This window comes from Hyperolius riggenbachi, chromosome 7 (genome assembly GCF_040937935.1).
Source record: "Hyperolius riggenbachi isolate aHypRig1 chromosome 7, aHypRig1.pri, whole genome shotgun sequence".
NCBI classification, from domain to species: Eukaryota; Metazoa; Chordata; class Amphibia; order Anura; family Hyperoliidae; genus Hyperolius; species Hyperolius riggenbachi.
In genome coordinates this window covers 262,099,675-262,116,201 of record NC_090652.1, presented here as the reverse complement: position 1 = coordinate 262,116,201, position 16,527 = coordinate 262,099,675, and the positions used below count along the sequence as shown (strand labels likewise).

Here is a 16,527-nt window from a genome sequence, read left to right as displayed (position 1 = left end):
AATTGGCACTTTTCCAGCGACAACTTTAACCCTTCCTTCCTCAACCGGTCCAGCACCTTGATTAGCCGAGTCTCATGCTCTTCCAGGTCTCTTCCAAACACAATGACATCATCCAAATACACAAGCACCTCCAGCAGGTTCATATCTCCCACTGTATTTTCCATTAACCTCTGAAAGGTGGCTGGAGCACCCATGAGTCCTGGGGGCATCCTATTGAATTCGAAGAATCCTAAAGGACAAATGAAGGCAGTTCGCTCCTTGTCTTCAGGATGCATTGGAATCTGATGATATCCACTTTTAAGATCCAGCACACTAAACCACTTAGCTCCAGCCAAGCATTGCAATACATCTTCCACTCGTGGTGTGGTATACTGATCTGGAATAGTACGTCGATTCAAAGTTCTATAGTCCACACACATTCGAATAGTACCATTCTTCTTCCGCACCACTACAATTGGTGAAGCATAGGGACTTCGAGACTCTCTAATGATTCCAGTTCTTTTGAGTTCTTCCAGCTGTTTCCGTAAATCTTCAATGTCTCCAAGGGCTAGCCGCCTTGACCTTTCCCGGAATGGCCGGTCATCTTGAAGGCGAATACGGTGCTGTGTACTTTTTGCACATCCGACATCATATTCGTGTTGTGCAAAGATTTCACTCTGTCCTCGCAGAATGTTGAGCAATCTTTGTCTCCACTCTGAAGGCAAAAGGGAGTTTTGAGAAACTGAGGTCTCCAATTTCTTCTCCAGCTCTTCTGACTCTCCCCCCACTTGAAAAGGGGTCGTCACTCGGCTTGCTACAAACACCGTTCCCAGTTTTGCCCGAGGTCTTAACATGACTGGTTGTTGTAAGGTGTTTCTGATTCCTACAAGCACTCTGCCATTCTTGCGTTGCAGTTCGTCTGCGGGGATAGTCTCAGGGATAATTTCCATCCCTAGCGGCAATCCAGATCCTTCCTCCCCTTCGATCAACAGCAACGGGACTGACTCCTTCCATGTCGTTCTCACTTCAGCTTTCAGACATACCACTTGTCCAGGCATCAACTGACAGTCTTCTCGCTGAGATAACCACACACTTCCAACCCCATGGGATGGGGCCTCTCGCTCCACCAACAGTTGTTCCCATGCGGCTTGCAGCAAAGGGTGCAATGGACTAGGTGGCTGCCCATAACGGTCCATGATGGGCTCCAATACTCGTCTAATCAGGTGAGTATTAGTTCCAAGGATCACTGAGTACCGTGAGGACCCTGGCGGTCGGGGGCAGACTACTGCTAGTGTATCCAGGACTTCTTGAGTTCCTGCCACTTTATATCCCAGCTGAATCTGAAGGTTCACATATCCATCATATGGTAGCTGTTTCTCACTGATTCCCCAGATCTCCAGCTTATCCAGTGCCTGTAAAGGACAATGAGCTAAATGCTTCTCATAAAAGTCTCTATACAACAACGTCACTTGTGCGCCTGTGTCCAGTAATGCATGAGTAAATACACCTTCTATCTGTACTGGCACCACTGGTGATGGTCCCAAAAGATCTTTAGGGAATGTGATGGCTCCTGTTTCAGAAGCAGATTTTGCCAAAGCTTTCGGCCTCTTCTCTCGTTTCCTCATTTGTTGGCATTGGGTATGTGTAAAGCCCAATGAGGGTGCAGCCCCCAATGACTCTTTTTGCTCAGTCACTTTCTTATTGGCAAAGTCTTTGGAGATTTTGTTACCAAAGTGGTTTTCCACAAGCTGATTGGTCTTCCCCTTCCTGCTGTTGAAATCTGATTGCCAGCTACACTCCTGCTGGACATGACCCAACTCACCACCGCGATAACCAGTCTTTTTTTGTGGTCCTCCCCTTAACGGGATTATTGCTTCTGTCTGGTACTTGGATACATCAGAAGAGGACCGCCCTGTCTTCTGTGATGTCAGAGCCTGCAGGACTTGCAGCTGTGTCTTCTGCATTTCGCATTGTGTCTGTACTACTTGGGTCAACACCTTCCACAGACTGGTTAATGATGCATCCTCCGGAAAGTTGCTCTGAGACACTGGTTCTGCCTCCACTGTACGGACTTGAGAAATCTTCACGGGCCTTGCACTAGTATACCCAGACTTTAGATCTTGTAATGCTTCCTCTTCTCGTATTTTCTTAATCAGTTGAGGATAGCTTGGCACCTCCACTTGATCCCCCAAGTGTAACTTGAACATCACTGGGTCAAGAGCTTGTGATCCCTCTTGGATTTGACGGATTCGGGCCCGATCCACCTGCTTTGGGTCTATTCCTTTACTTAACACTAACTGATGCAGGAGGCGGTCTAGTCGCCTTACATAACTTGACAGCTTTTCTCCTACCCTCTGGTAGGTGTGTTCAAATTGGTACAGTAAATCAGTGTGCTTATCAATCTTCCCAAACACACTATACAATGCATCAAGATAATCCTGTGCCGTGCAATCAGATTGGCTCATCTTCAAATTTCGGACAGTGTCAGCTGCTGGACCTTTCAAGCTTTCTATAATCCTCTGCTTCTTGCTTATTTCAGGAACATCCCATTCTTCCAGTACCTGAGTGGCTTGGTCCATCCATGCCTCAAAATCTTCTTCACCAGGGGGAGTGGGTACTTTACCAGAGAATAACCTCAACTTCCTGTACCCCCAGCTTGCTGGCGAACAGTCAGGAGATCTACACTTTGTCAGTAAGTTTCCTAATGCTTCAAGGACTTCCGGCCCAATACTGTTCTTCCCTTGATCAATGGCAGGCTCAGATAATGGCCCCATAACTTCAGCTTCCACTTCTGCTGCACCTTTTGGAATGGTCACTTGAACTAACCGACCCCCTGGAGTTGTGAGGGTCGTAGGCATCTTGTCATGGGGGACATTGGTCTTCCACTCCAGCAGGGCAAATTGAGTTGGTCCACTTGGGTCTGTTGTACTATCTAACAGGAACCCCCGACCAGATATTGGTAGTCTTTCAGCCACTTCCCTGATCTGTGCATCAGTCCAGTCAGGCCCTGGCAACTCTAGGACTAAGCAGTGTCCCACGGCAGCTTGGTGGTTCTCACACCATCTTCCTGCAGCTCTTGAATCCATACTGTGTCTGATTTCAAGGGAAAAAGGGTGTAGACATCACTGGGCGGAGCCAAAGAGAGCCCCACGTTGGGCGCCAAATGTAGCGAGACAGACTGGATCGCTAATGAATGTAACAGGGCCTCTTAGTGGATACCGCCTCCAGTGGCACCCTGCCTTCTAGAATCATGCAGACACCAGTATCAATGCAACATATTTATTACCCACAGACCAACGTGATCTAATGGGGTGAAGTAAGCAATAGAAAATATAGCACTAATCAAACACTTGTTAACTCAGCAAGATCATAACAGTAACAGTAATACGCTTCACACATTCAAAGTGCATAGAAAGTGTATGTCCAAGGTAGCCACCTCCTGCGCCCCTCCAGTGTCACTCTAAACAAGTGTACACTAGACTGGCACAGAATGCACCGCAGCAAAGGGACAAGCTTAATAAACTGCAATCAACACACGGTAGTAACCTCTTGCGCCCCTCCAGTGTCACTTTAAAGGAGTGCACACTACACTGGCGAAAGACGCACAACCATAGCAAAGAAACAAACTTAAGACAATGCAATCAGTAACACAATCTTATTTAACTCCCGACTGGCCAGTGGGCTATAGTGCAGTTCTGCACTCGGGGTACCCCTTTAAGGAATGTTATGTGCACAGTTGGGCGCCTTGTGAAGAAGGTGCAGCAGCAAGAAGACTCCTGATGCACTCAGCAACAACAGCATAGATGCCAGTGATGTCAGAGGGGACAGGTTAACCAGGCTACAGTTCAGAATGGCAGGCTATGGCAAACAGTCCTGACATACACTGTCCACAGTTTGTTGTAAGAGGAGTGGTATGACTCCCAAACCTCTCAGCAAGGTTACTGCCCCTCTATCACTGCAAAGATGGTTCCTACCATGAGGTGCAGGGCCAGTCCCTGATAATGGTCACTCAGCAGGTGCAGAACTCACAGGCAGAAGTTTTGAGGAGATTCTTTGTAATCCAGCTAAAATGGTTCCTTCTGAAGTCCACACGGCTTGTACAATCCAGACTCCACCAACCTCACAGGTTCACACAGTTCTGGTCCGGCAGCTGTATCCTTTCACCAAGATCCAGCAGCAAGATTCAGCTCAGGGTGCAGCAATCTGTGTCACAGGATCCCTTCTTCACACTCAGAAAATAAATGGAAGCCAGTCTGATGGATTTAGGCCTGAAGATCCAGTCCCAGTCACTCCAGACCTCACTCCCAGGCTCTAGGCACACCAGCCACACACTCAGCTCCCAGCAGCCTCTGCTCACTCCAGCCTCTCTTCCAGAATTCTCTGCAGTCTTAAAGGAACTATGCCCTCTAAAGGCAGCAGTATATAGCATAACAATAACAGCACATTATATGGTGTTACACATCTAAGACTCCTGTAAATTTAATGGGACACTATGACAAAAACTGTAAAACTTACCATGTGTGTTCATACAGTATGTATAAGATGTCCCAGAGTAAAATGCACTGTAAATGACTTTCTTTCTAGGTAGCAGTCACTTACAGTAAGTGTTTTCAAGCTGATGGTTCTCACCTCTTCTTTTGGACTAGTCCATTTCCTTTTGGAGGATTCTCAGAGTTTTCTTTATTTTCAAAAGCTCTTAGTGAATAGCATTTGTTCAGTCCAAATAGTGTGAGATTAAGTAAGCCGGCTGTTCAACATATTTGTAGAGATCCAAGTCAGGGAGGCTTTTAAAAGAATATTGGAGACCTTTGGGCTCCTCTTTGAGGAGAGGAATTGTTCTAAAACATGTCTGTAAAAGGTAAAAACACTCAGATTAAAAACAATTGCTGTAAGTGACACCCACATAGGAATAAAGTCATCTACAATACATTGTACTCTGAAACAAGTCTTTATATTTTATGTATAAGAAATGGTGGAGAGGGGAGAAAAAAACCCAGGGACACCAGAAGCCCAATCTGGTGTATTGTCGTAAGTTTTTCTGGTCAAGTATAAACAAGTAGAAGGTTATTGGCTAGCGCCCAGGGCTAATACTACAGACCCTAAAGGCACAACAATTGACCTGAGGAAACGGCTAACGCCTTGAATTGCATTGTCTCCTAAAGTGCTCAATAAAGTTCAAATTTTTGAATTACTATACACGCGAGAGGTCTTGATTTAAGGGAGGGACCGATTCTTTTATCTACCTGTATTGTTAGTCCTTATTTTTGGTACATACATAGCTTCTTTTTCTGGGCACATTTTACTTTGCTCTTACCTGGATTTTTAAATTTTACTGTTTTTGTTATAGTGCCTTTAAGCCCCATTTACACTTAATCAGTTGGTACATGTTTTATTTTTATTTTCCATAGCAGTGCATTATAAAAAAAATCTTTCAGTTAAAACGCGTATAGTGTGAACTGAGCCATTAGGAAACAATTACTTTGAAAAACAGTTGTCCTTTCAGTTATAACTGAGAGCAACTGATTAAGTGTAAATAGGGCCTTAGAGTTCACACCTGACCAAAAAAGTGTCACAGGTTGACAGTTTACCACTGTTGTAATTGTTTATCTGTATTTTTTCAGGCCTTTGAGGACATCTATATTGAGAAACATAAAAACATCAAGACTGTGTTGGAGTATGCCGACAAAGTTTTCACCTATGTCTTTATAGCGGAGATGCTTCTGAAGTGGGTGGCGTATGGATTTGTTACATATTTCACCAATGCCTGGTGTTGGCTGGACTTCCTGATTGTAGACGTGTGTATTCTTGTTGCTAGCAGTACAGAGACGGTGCCTGTATCATCTTGTTAAGAATCTTGCTTTTTGCATTTGTAATGATGGTTATTTTCTTTTTGTTTTTTTGGTTTAGATATCTTTGGTAAGCCTCGTAGCCCATGCTTTGGGGTACTCAGAATTAGGGGCAATAAAGTCACTTAGGACATTGAGGGCACTGCGACCCTTAAGAGCACTGTCACGGTTTGAAGGCATGAGGGTAAGTTTACCAAATACATAGTTTATTATTTATGTTGCGTATTATATTTACTGTAACATGTTTAAGGGAATTTCCATGAACAACTAAAATTTAGATTCAAATCAAATTTGTAGGTTAGATTGCCATGAGACAATGGCCCATATGTAATTACCGTTTTCTCCTTAATTTTTCATGTTCAATTTAGCATACGTTTTCAGCAATTTACAATGGAGAAATACCAAAAAGTAGGAGAAAAAGTACTATCTAATTTATTTTGAATATTTATTTTTTTGATTGATTGCTGGTGATTTAAAAGGCTATTTATTGAAAAGTTTGAAAATATCACCTAGGAGAAAATTTAGGGTAATTGCATATGGGCCCATATCTTGCTCTTACTGCATGAAGAATTAACTGCAAAGAGGAGGAACAAGTGTTACTTTTTTCCCACACCTGTACTGATTTACTGGTTGGTCCAAGCTTTGACACGCTGCCACCCCAGGTATCTAAATTAAACAGCGTTGTCAACCTAGATATCAGAATTAAGAAAATAGAAGCCAATTTAGGTCTTAGAGCCCCATAAAATAGGTGCACCTCCTGTAAGCAGGGCCGGATTTCTGGAAAAGCCTTGGGGGGCCTTGGGAGGTTTCAGCCCAAGGAGGCACTTGGACAAGGAAAATAGGAGTTGTTATGAAAAATAGGAAGGGGAAAATAGATATGACAGAGGAGGCTGAAATTGGGAACACGTGAAAAAAGGGAAATTGATGCTTAAAGTGAACCTTCAGACTAAAAATCTACTCAGCAGCACTGAAAAGGCTTGGTGTTTCTGTAACAGTTTCACAGCATCAGAACTTTGTTTTTCTTACCCAAGCCTCATTTTTAGCTGCACAGAAGCTAAGCTCCACCCTATCAAAGAAACCTGCCGGGCATTTTTCCCCTGATGCTGTGCAAAGCATGATGGGATGTCTGATGTTGTTGTTCTCGTTGCCTAGCACGTGCAGCTGGGAGGGGTGATCAGGACACAGGACAGTTGGAACTGCAGAAGTGTCTCATGCTCCCTGTCACCTCCTTTCAACCACAAAGATGGCTGCCCCCATGAAATCACAAACATTTGCCTGTTCTTTTAAAACAGGGTGGGTAAGAGATTATATTACCTATCTATTTTAATTAGCATAACTAATGTAACTTAATGACAGTATGTTTGTTTAGGCTGAAGTTCATCTTTAAGTCAATTTTCATGAAAGAACGGGGCTGCTGTACAACATGGATTATATAAATGTAAGTTGTGCCTCCTTTGGATAGTTTCCTTATTGCAGCCTCCCTATAAGTGGTGCACCTCCTGTTGCCTAGTAATATTTACCATACTACTGCCTCCTGCAGCCTTTCCAGCCAAGCAGGAAGACACTTCCTCCCAGTGCAGAATAGGCAGTGAGCAGAGCTGCTAGCATGCTCCCTTGACCAGTCTGATCACTGTGCCCAACCTGGACACAATGATCAGGAGATACCATCAGCAGGGTAGACGAGTCAACAACTCCACCGAATTCCAGTCACTGCCTAAAGCCAACCTGGGATTTCTGTAAACAAAAAAAATTGGATACTTACCTTAGGAGAGGAAAGCCTATGCATCCTAAAGGGGCTTCCTCCTTCCTCCTCTGCTAGGCCGTTCCAGCACTGAGACATGGAAGCTTGTGGGTGCACTGTACCTGCCCAGTGGTAAAGACCTGCCCGGGCTTTGGGAAAAAAAAGCCAAGCCAGACCTGGTCTGTGCTAATGTGCATGCACGAGCCATCGACAAGGGCCTGTCAGCGGTTTTTGAGGGGATGCAGAGCTAAAGCTGCTCAGTAGAGGAGGACGAGGGAAGCCTCAGGCTTCCCTCTATTCAGGTGAGGCGTACGTATTATAATGTCGTCGGTGAGCTGGGTGCAAGGTGAGCCAGATGACAGCTTACTCTGCTGCTGCGCAAATTCCCAGGGGCGATAAATACTATTCCCCCCTCTGAGTCATAGCAACTGTGAGGGAGAAGTAATTCTGGGGCCGGTAACCCTGAGGCACACATGACTGTTTTCGTGCGCGTTTTCTGCACAGAAAAACTAAAAACTTATGTTAATCAATGGGCTAGTTCACACGTAATGCTTTTTTCTCGCACAGAAAAAAACCTGACATTCTGCATCATGATTCTGCACATTTTGTCAGTTATCGCTACCATTTACATTAGCTGCTGTGAAAAAAACGCGCTTTTCTGCTTAGAAACACACTTGGGGCTTGATTCACCAAAGCGTGATAACTGCTATCACCGCAGTTATCACGCAAGGTTTGCACGCGTAAAAGATTACGCCACGTGATAAACGAACATTTGCGCACAATCTCGCACGTGTTTCAAGCGCGCTAACATTCGTTTATAACAAGACAAATAACATTTATATCGCGCTTTTCTCCTGGCGGACTCAAAGCGCCAGAGCTGCAGCCACTAGGGCGCACTCTATAGGCAGTAGCAGTGTTAGGGAGACTTGCCTAAGGTCTCCTACTGAATAGGTGCTGTCTTACTGAACAGGCAGAGCCGAGATTCGAACCCTGGTCTCCTGCGTCAGAGGCAGAGCCCTTAACCATTTCGCGATGTGATCCTTTGCACGTGGAAACCTTCGCACCCGGCAGTTTCTATATTCTGTATGGAGTGATCATCCATAGGGGCAAGCAAACATTATTTCCAAATTTTTTGAAAAAGAAACCCCATACAAATTAAAATGTACATTGAACACTGATCATCCACTAGGTGGCACCAAGAAGACAAGATTATCTTTTAGATTTCAGACATGAAGTAGTATGAAAGGTCATCCGCAGATTCTCATTCTCCTCTCTGAAAGCACTGCCCATTCTTCTATTGCAAGAATTTCCTGGACAAAACAATGGCACCACTGTAGCATTTTTTAGGATGCTCAGCCTGGTCATATCTGGCAAGTGAGTGCGCTATCATCTAGCCTCACACATGGCAATCTGAATGAGAGAAATCCTATTTTTTTGGAGATAAACTGTTCTGTTTTTGTTTTTCCCCATTTTGAGCGTATATGTACAGGATGGAGTAAGCATTGTTTCTGCTTGAATACTTTGTTTTTAGTTTTATAGTAACAGATTACCCAGCAGGCTCATGGTGAATCAGAATTCCTAGGAATAAGTGAGGGGCTAAAAGGGACCAAAAAGCCCTTTTTAATACAATGCTATGCAAGACAGAAATGTGCCTTCTTAAAACAGGTATTTGCGATTATTCAGGTCGGAGTGAGCTCTGAGGTGTCCCACAATGCATCACTGCTGAATATGTAAATCATCTATTTATGTCCCTGAAAGCTAAACCCACCTCCAGAACCACTGGAATGCAATAATGTGTCAGCTAGAGATGGCTCGAACCTCCGATTTTCAGTTTGCGAATCTCGAACGTGAACTTCTGCACAAATTCGGTTTGCACGAACTTTCGTGAACCGCAATAGACTTCATTGGGGAGGAGAACTTTGAAAACTATAAACATGTATGCTGGCCACAAAAGTGATGGAAAAGATGTTTCAAGGGGTCTAACACCTGGAGGGGGGCATGGCGGAGTGGGATACACGCCAAAAGTCCCGGGGGAAAATCCGGATATGACTCACAGCAGCGTTTGAAGGGCAGAAATCACATTGCATGCTAAATTAGAGGCCTAAAGTGCTTTAAAACAACTTGTATGTGTATACATCAATCAGGTAGTATAATTAGTGTACTGCTTCACACTGACAGACCAAACTCACTGTGTAACGCAACGCAAACAGCTGTTTGTGTAGTGACGGCCATGTTGGACTAATGCACACCATAGCCAGATTGCAGGCGATTGCAGTTTTCAAGCCCATATGGTAGGGCTGAGATAGCTGAATGACAGAACAACAGTGACTGAGTGTCCAGCTGATCGAATTTGGTCTCTCCACAATGAAGGAACGACCTTATTATCTTGGGTGTGCCCCTCCCCCAGACACTCATATAGCCGGTAGTCAGTGCTTCATTGTGATACGCAAGCTCCTTCACCGCGGCAAGGTAAAGATCACGAAGGGGAATTGACACATGTACATGCCTCTTGTTTTGCTTTTGCAGCCACAGTGCATCGAGAAAAATAAGGCAGGCATGTACACGCACAAACACTGGTCCACATGACAGCCCAGGGGCCCCACTCACTGGGGCCCCCAAACCACCATGCGACACCTAGAGGGAAGTGCGGGCAAAGCCCTGGACCTCGCACCAGAAAAAGTATTATTCTTTTTGTTCAGCAATCCACCTGGAGTCCAGGACCCTGTTGGTGGTGGCGGAGAAGGCAGTCAAGTGGCTTACAGGCAGAGATGCTGTGTGGGGACCGACTTAGTCTTGGGGCAGGCAGTCACACGGTGTGCAGGTAGAGATGCTGTGTGTGGGGACTGTCTTCTGGCAGGCCTGATCATGCTTTGCAGGCCAGGCATCCATGGTCAGATGGACCCTTGACCCAACGGTGTGCCAGAGATGACACCACTTGCCTTTCAACATCACGGTACAGGTTGGGTATCGCCTTTTTTGAGAAATAATTGTGTGATGGTATCTTACACTGCGGTGTGTGGCTTTGCTTTTGTGTGCTGCTATTCTTCAGGTAATAGTCATCCCATTGCAGTTTGTGCTTTGTAATCATGTACCTTCGTAAGGTAGTTGTCCCTACGCGGGTCTTTGTCTTTCCACGGCTCAATTTTCGGTGGCAGAGAGATGGCATTGCTCTCATCTGAGGCAGACACACAAAAAAATGTCTACATCGTTGAGCCCTGGGATGATAGCACTTTGGTGATGGCTGCCGACAGAGTGTTAAGTGGGGTGCCAGAATCAGAGCAGGAGGAGAAAGATATGTCATGCTTCGGTGCGGAAGTGGAGGGAGATGAGGTGTTCTGTGTTAAATAGTCAACTACGTCCTGACAATATTGGGGGTTGATGGCTAGAGATGTGGCGAACGGTTCCCGAACCGTTCGCCGGCGAACATCTCTAAATCCATGGGCCTCTTACTACTTCCGGGTCGCAATGACCCGGAGTAGTACGCCTGCGCTGCCCGGCGGAGCGCGTCCTAGATCGCGCTCCCGTTGCCGGGCACTCTCTGCGCATGAGCGTGACGTCACTCATGACGTCACGCACATGCGCAGAGAGTGCCCGGCAACGGGAGCGCGATCTAGGACGCGCTCCGCCGGGCAGCGCAGGCGTACTACTCCGGGTCATTGCGACCCGGAAGTAGTAAGAGGCCCAGAGAGGTTCGCCAGGCGAACTGTTCGGCCCAACACTATTGATGGCACGTGCCTTCTTCTGAACACTGCCTCTTGTTTTGTCCATATTGGGGGAGATGAAGTGAAAGGTATGCACTGACTTGACTAATACGATGTGTGGTTACACAGGTGCAGTGAAAAGGTTGCAGTGACTGCTGGTACAATAATGTGTGGTTACACAGGTGCAGTGAAAAGGTTGCAGTGACTGCTGGTACAACAATGTGTGGAAACACAGGTACCGTGAACAAGTATGCAGTGACTGGTATAAATACAATGTGCAGCTGTCACACACAGAGGTACCATGAACAGGTATGCAGTGACTAGTATTACAAATGTGCAGCTGTCACACACACACAGGTACCGTAAATAGGTATGCAGTGACTGGTATATAATATAACACTGCGTGCTGTCACGCAGGTGCACTGAGCAGGTATGCAGTGACTGGTATCAATACAATGTGCAGCTTCCTGTCACACACACAGGTACCCTGTACAGGTTTGCAGTGACTGGTATTACAAATATGCAGCTGTCCCACACAGGTGCAGTGAAAAGGTAGTCACTGAATGTGCTGGGCCTTGCACAGTATCAATTAGCAAGGGCCAGCTGCGACTGACAGCAGGGCTGTATATGCAAGTGTCATTAGGCCACACACAAAAAAAAAAGCACATCTAAAGAACATTAGCTCTCAAAAGAGCTGTTGAGGGGTGCTTTTTAGCAATAAGAATCAGCAAGGAGCACGCTAAAAAGCCTAACAAGAGCCTAACTAAGTTTTCCCTATGTCTACAGCAGGTTCCTCTCCCTTCTCTAATTACTGCAGCCAGACTGAGTGAGGGAAATGGCAGACGGAGCTGCCTTATATAAGGGGGGGGCGCTCCAGGAAGGAGTGTAGCCTGATTGGCTGCCCTGGGTCTGGTGACTGTGATGTAGAGGGTCAAAGTTGAGCCTAATGATGTAGTATAGGGGGCGAGCAAACTCGCATATAATTAGCAGGTCACCGCAAACCAGTGATGTTCGCGTTAACATGCAAACCGTTCGGGCCATCTCTATTTGTGGGCCGCTATAGAGCAAACACTACAGGAGAGGGGGAGAGCAATAACTTCTTAGAGACCAAGAAGGCTGGCTACATCAACCATTATAATTGTTGATTGCAGTAGGGAAAGGCAGAGGGCACTACTGATGAATGCAGACAATGTTGGTGTGTGCGAGTGATGGCATAACGTGCAGTGTGCTCTGAGACAGGAAAGGGTGGCTTGGATATGGCTAAAAGTAACCGAATCTTGTCACTACTGCAAACCAGAGCAACAGCTGTCCTTTTAAACACTCAAAGCAGGTGTCAATTACAACATGTGCACCACAGACATACCGGCAAAAGTAGACAGTGGATGTTGGGCGCAGAAGGAAAGCCTAATAGCCGTTTTGCACTGTGCGTGTGGGTGGTGCCTGAAGATAATCAGCACCAGGTGCCAAATACCCTAGATGGTCACCAAATTGCCGGATGCACCTTGTGCCCAGCTTAACTCTTTGGCTCCAAGGATGTACTCCTCATTCACTGTAAAAGATGTTAACCAGTTCCAAGCTAAAGCCAGGTCAGGGCAATGGTTTTTGTGGGTGGCCTTTACTCAACTCATGCAACAAGGGTATTTTGGTATTTGGTAAGCATGATCCTATCCAATGTCACCCGTTCTACTCCTTTCTAATGGTACCATGTGGTTTTGTATTGCTTTCTTCTTTGGTCTGAAGGCTGTATGCTATCAACCATTTACAGCCCATCTAATAGCTATGCCAGAGGCTTGCCCTGCGGGAGGGGATGTTGGGAGTACAGTTGTGTGTCTAGGGGAGGTTGTTCACCCAGGACTCTTGCCCAGATGCAGAGCAGCCATGTAGGGTACTGTGGCTTAAGTAAATCTGTTTGAGGGGTTGGTTTGTTCCTGTGTTAACTCATCGCTGTATAAGACAGGCTTTCTCAACCAGCGTTCCCTGGAACTCCAGGGTTCCTTGAGGACTCTGCAGGGGTTCCTTGGCTTTTTGTCCCATTGTGGTGGTTGGGGGAAGTATGATATACAGCACACTATAATAGGGGGTACTGTAAAAAGAAGCACTAAATGAGGGGTCAGAAGAATAACAATAAGCACATTAATAAAAATATAATTTGTAATAAAGGGTGCTGTAATAGAGGGTACTGGCATAAACAGCCACATCTGCTTTTAAAGACCATGCCAGGGGTTCATTGAGATCCAAAAATCACTTGCAAGGGTTCCTTGAGATACAAAAAGTACTTTCAGGGTTCCTCCAGAGTAAAAAGGTTGAGAAAGGTTGGTATAAGATGTAGGGATTCTCATTCGGATTTCGCAGAGTTTAAAGGGAACCTTAACTGAACGGGGGGTAAAGAGTTTTACTTACCTGGAGCTATTACCAGCCCCCTGCAGTAGTCCTGTGCCCTCGGCGCGCTCTGGAATCCTCTGGTCCCCCGCTGTCACTTAGTTTCGTTTTTGACGACTCACCAGTCGCCGGCCGCCATGCGTATTATTGGACGCATTCACCAATGCAATTAGCGCTATTGCGGACTGCAACGCGTACAAACATACGCGTTGTCGCATATCTACGCGTGCGGAATGCAAATAGGAAATCAGAATTCCGCAGAAATCCAATTTATGGCAACTTGGCAATTTTAGCCCAATCACAGAACTCGGAAGCATTGGATCAATCATAGAATGCAGAATTTTTCCACAAAAATCAAATTACCACGGTACTTTGAGGCTGCTTTCACAGTGGGACGTTACAGGCGCACGTTAGAGCAGCCTGTAACGCAGCCCACCGCACAGTAATGAAAAATCAATGGGCTGTTCACAGTGCCCACGTTGCGTTACATTGTAACGCAGCACGTCAAGTTAAAGTGCTGCATGCTGTGCGTTATATGCGGCTAAGCCGCGTTAGACTGTTTGCACATGCTCAGTAATGTTGGAGGAGGAGGTCTCCCCTCCTCCTCCTCAGCCAGCCACATGTCTAATTAATATTCACTGCACGGTGTAACGTGCAGTGTTTACTTCCTGGAGCACCGCTCTGTGCGGCGATTGGCTGGCAGGACCACGTGATGTGGATCACGTGGTCTCCATATCCATAGCACAGAAAAGGCGCACCAAGAGCTGCATAACGCGGCTCTTGGTAGCGTCCTCCACCAACATCACCAGGCGTTGAGTTAGGGGCACTACAATGCAACGTCCTGGTGGGAAAGCAGCCTTAGACTAATCACACAAAAAAACTTCACTCCACTCTCCTCCTCCCCTCTGCCTCTGAAATCTCTGGCTAGTAACCTCTATCTCCTCCTGCCCAGACTGAGCTCCCATAAGCCCTTGCTACTAAGGCTCAGAGTGCCAAGGCACTCTGGGGAAACTGTGGACGAGGCTTGTTTAGTTTATAGGGAATCAAGTATTAAAACTAAACAAAAAAAGTATTTGGCTTGAGGAATGCCCTATAAACTATATGAAAGGAACACAATTATGCAATGAGTAAAAGTTTATCTCGGATCCACTTTAAATACTGAAGACAGTGCGGGGTCCCTTCTCTTCGAACATTCCTAATAAGGTGCATACAGCATAAATGTGAAGTTATATCAAGCAAAGAGGAATTGTTTATCTCACGTTAACATCATATAGTTTAAATGAGTGTTGCATATGTTATTCTTGACTTTCTAGGTAGTTGTGAATGCCCTGATTGGAGCCATACCATCCATCTTTAACGTGCTGCTGGTCTGCCTCATATTCTGGCTGATTTTTAGCATCATGGGAGTAAATCTGTTTGCAGGAAAGTTTTACTACTGTGCTAATGCTACAAACGGAGTCATGATCTCTGAAACGAAAGTTGGAAACCGCAGTGAATGCATGGAGCTCCATAATGCCACAGGTGACGTCCGCTGGAAGAACGTGAAGGTGAATTTCGATAACGTTGGAGCAGGGTATCTTGCATTGCTTCAAGTGGTAGGTAGCCAATATCACATTTATGCCAACTTTTTTATTTTTACTAAACGTGGTTGTCTTTATACTTCCTGCCACATTAGGCTGTCTAACATTTTATCCCTTCTACCCTCAGATTGAAAACTTGAAAAATAGGGTTGCAGATTGCCCAGCAACAAGCTTGTGGTGAACCAGAACCCCTTGGAGCAGGGCCGGATTTACCATAAGGCACTGTAGGCACGTGTCTACAGGTGCCTGATGATGGAAAAGGGGCTCACTCCCCTCCCCAAGTGCCTCTCTCCCTCCTTAGAGTAGAGTCCTTATGAGAGTGTACATGAGAGGTTACTCACCCAGCTCTTTGCATTCTACTAATGAAATATTCCTCCCAAGATAAGGGGCACCACTAGCTATTTAAAACTGAGGTTCCTCTAGCTACCTAATTCTTGGAGGCACCTCTAACTACTTAATATTGAGGATACTTCTGGCTACCTAATGCTAAGGGGCACCTGTAGCTACCTATATCGGGCAATAAAAGTAAGGGAGAAGTGACAGCTGGGACAGCCAGCACATGTACGGTGCAGTTTGGTGGGGTCTGTAGGTTCATGGAGGATGCAGTCTAAGGTGCCAGAACATCTGTGCATGCAGGCTTCTGTGATCAGTGGCGGCGCTACACGGGGGCTTGCCGGGGCTGAAGCCCCAGCAGAGAAACTGTAAGCCAATCGGCCGATTGGCATGCATAGGCTTTGGCTGGGCGGCCAATGCGGTCTTAGATCCTCACAATGACTGTGGGAATAATGCTTAAAGAGAATCTGTATTGTTAAAATCGCACAAAAGTAAACATACCAGTGCGTTAGGGGACATCTCCTATTACCCTCTGTCACAATTTCGCCGCTCCCCGCCGCATTTAAAGTGGTTAAAAACAGTTTTAAAAAGTTTGTTTGTAAACAAACAAAATGGCCACCAAAACAGGAAGTAGGTTGATGTACAGTATGTCCACACATAGAAAATACATCCATACACAAGCAGGCTGTATACAGCATTCCTTTTGAATCTCAAGAGATCATTTGTGTGTTTCTTTCCCCCTGTTCTCATGCACTGAAGTGTCAGGCTGTTTCTTCCTGCAGAGTGCAGACAGCTCTACCTGTATGTAATTCTTCAGTATGTGAAAGCCCAGCCAGCTCAGAGGAGGATTTATCCAGCTTGTAAAAGATAAGAGAGAAGAGAGAAGCTGCTCTAATCCTAAATAACACACAGGCAGTGTGCAGAGAGGGGCCAGGAAGGGGGAGTTCATAGCAGAACCACAACACTGA

General features: G+C 45.8%; 1 protein-coding gene across 3 annotated transcripts in view; it reads left to right on the top strand.

Moving 5' to 3' along the window:
* Positions 1-16,527, top strand: part of LOC137525837 (sodium channel protein type 2 subunit alpha-like) — a 147,342-nt gene that overhangs the window by 105,654 nt on the left and 25,161 nt on the right. For all 3 annotated transcript variants that reach the window (XM_068247055.1, XM_068247056.1, XM_068247057.1), the window contains 3 exons: positions 5,601-5,774; positions 5,887-6,009; positions 14,960-15,241. In XM_068247055.1, coding sequence (XP_068103156.1) covers positions 5,601-5,774; positions 5,887-6,009; positions 14,960-15,241 — 579 coding nt within the window. The remainder of the gene's footprint in view (positions 1-5,600; positions 5,775-5,886; positions 6,010-14,959; positions 15,242-16,527) is intronic.